The following is a 2,082-nucleotide window of genomic DNA, read 5'->3' as shown; positions in this document are numbered from 1 at the left end:
CCTCAAAGTGCTTACAAAAAAGGGTCAGTTAACCAGACAGACCTCAAAGTGCTTACAAAAAAGGATCAGTTAACCAGACAGACCTCAAAGTGCTTACAAAAAAGGGTCAGTTAACCAGACAGACCTCAAACAATCTGCAACAATTTGGTTCATTTCAATCCGATTGAAATACAGTTGGTTTATTACGTTCTATTTAAACAGTTTGGAGCCTCACCTAGTCGTTAAAGCCCGTGTCGCCAAGTCCTGTCATGCTTCATCTGACGACCGTGAATCTTGACAATAGCCTTGCATTGTAGTTTCCATTCTAAAAGGCTCCGCCTTAAAATTATCATATCCAAAGCACACCACTTCTCCTTCCAAGCTTTCCATAATCCATCTAGTGTAGGAGAACGACGGTTTCCAGCGCTCTTTTAAACAATTCGATCGCACAGAAGTACTTAGGCGCTACATCCAGCGACTTGACTGGTATGTTTTCTTATGGAATAGCATGAACATCCATTTCATTCTCCAACTGTTTGAGTTATCCAGTGGTTGAATGTGATTTGCGACTGTTAGCTTTATCTTGGTGAACCTATAACCCAATGGATCTATTTACGTACAAACCCCGTATTGTACAACGGGCCCAGAACGTTGGTCTGCAAGTAAGCTTGCATTTACTCTCCAGATCCCTATCCAACGATAATCATGAAGGTTTGGCGACAAGAGGTGTACCACTTCTGATAAACAATTTCACATGTTGGCCGGTAAAAAAATGGTACTGCACTTGTTACAGCTATCAAGATACAAAGACGCCTCGTCGTGTAGCAACACGCACTGCTATTTTCTCCCGCCAGGTACCGTTCATATCGTTATCAATAGCTGGTCTTCTCTTTCTATATATGTCGTGAAAGTAGCTTGTTTGCACGTGACTTTTGTCACTTTTACAGTTCGAAATCCTTCTTGATTATGTTGCTTTTGCCACTGAATTATCACCTGTTACAAGACGTCACGCTTTGCTTACCAGCTTGGAGTACGACTTGTTGCAGGCCTTTTTCTGGTTGGTCCTGGTGCACCAAATCGATTCATATTCCTTTGTTTCCAATGTTATTTGGTAAATATGATTTTCCACTCGTGGAAATTCTAAATGCTTAATCTGAATACATCTTCGTGATCTGAGTTTATGCATAGTTTGTGTCCGAACGGTTACATACCCTTCCCAAAACCGATCAATTTTCGGTGGCATCACACATCTACGTAACGCCAAACAATGTCAACACGTAGTAGTTACGATACATATTGTTCCACCGTGACTTTATATCGTCTGGGGTTATCTTGAAACTTTCAACCAACCCTCTGTTCATTATTCGCTCTATATTTTTAAGTTTATAATTTGAAGCAACCGATAACAACAGAAATACGATAGAACAATCGAGATTTATTACTAATTTGGTGTGAGATTTCACTTTAAAAACAAACTACGCTTTTAATTAACCAAGTAAAAAAATCGCATCCTTAGCCTTATACAAACCACGCCTAGCAACTGAGTTCCGGAAATGTTTCTCTCTTGTTTTTCAGATGACGACTACGAGAGAAACTTGGCTAGATTCTTATACTACACCCGAAAGTAAGTATCATAGTGAGATATAATAAAAGTTAGTTTACTATTGTACAAAGATATTACGTTTTTTTAATTAAACCGGAAATACGTGATCCTCATGCCTGATGTGTATTAGTCGTCATTTCCGAATAATTGAAATTATTTATTAATTACTTTAGTTTTAAGTTGATAAAATAACATTTTGTCTGTAAAAAGAAAATTCATCGTGTGTTTTGTGTTCTTGTTATAAAATATGTAAAGGAACAAGTGATAAAAGGTGGATATTATCTAATACATCCACAACCTTATTAGTAGGTTTAACCTGGTCTAATACAACCAATAGTAAACTCCTTCGACCAGAAATACTACCTTAATAGAAATGTTATCCTTATTCTAATATAGAACCAGAAATATTCTTTGGTCTAAATATTTCTGGTTCTACTTTACAACAAGGAGAATATTACCAACAAGGAGAATATTACTAGACAAAAGTAAAGTAGAACCAG

General features: G+C 37.2%; 1 protein-coding gene across 1 annotated transcript in view; it reads left to right on the top strand.

Annotated features, from left to right (window-relative positions):
- LOC111083547 (U8-agatoxin-Ao1a-like) overlaps positions 1 to 2,082 on the top strand; it is a 7,858-nt gene that overhangs the window by 3,258 nt on the left and 2,518 nt on the right. The window contains exon 3 of the mRNA XM_022380132.1: positions 1,555 to 1,603. Within this exon, the coding sequence (XP_022235840.1) occupies positions 1,555 to 1,603 (49 nt within the window). The remainder of the gene's footprint in view (positions 1 to 1,554; positions 1,604 to 2,082) is intronic.

Source organism: Limulus polyphemus, unplaced genomic scaffold (assembly GCF_000517525.1).
Source record: "Limulus polyphemus unplaced genomic scaffold, Limulus_polyphemus-2.1.2 Scaffold10040, whole genome shotgun sequence".
Taxonomy (NCBI): Eukaryota; Metazoa; Arthropoda; class Merostomata; order Xiphosura; family Limulidae; genus Limulus; species Limulus polyphemus.
Note: the sequence above shows the minus strand (reverse complement) of the source record. Positions and strands in the feature narration are given on the sequence as shown.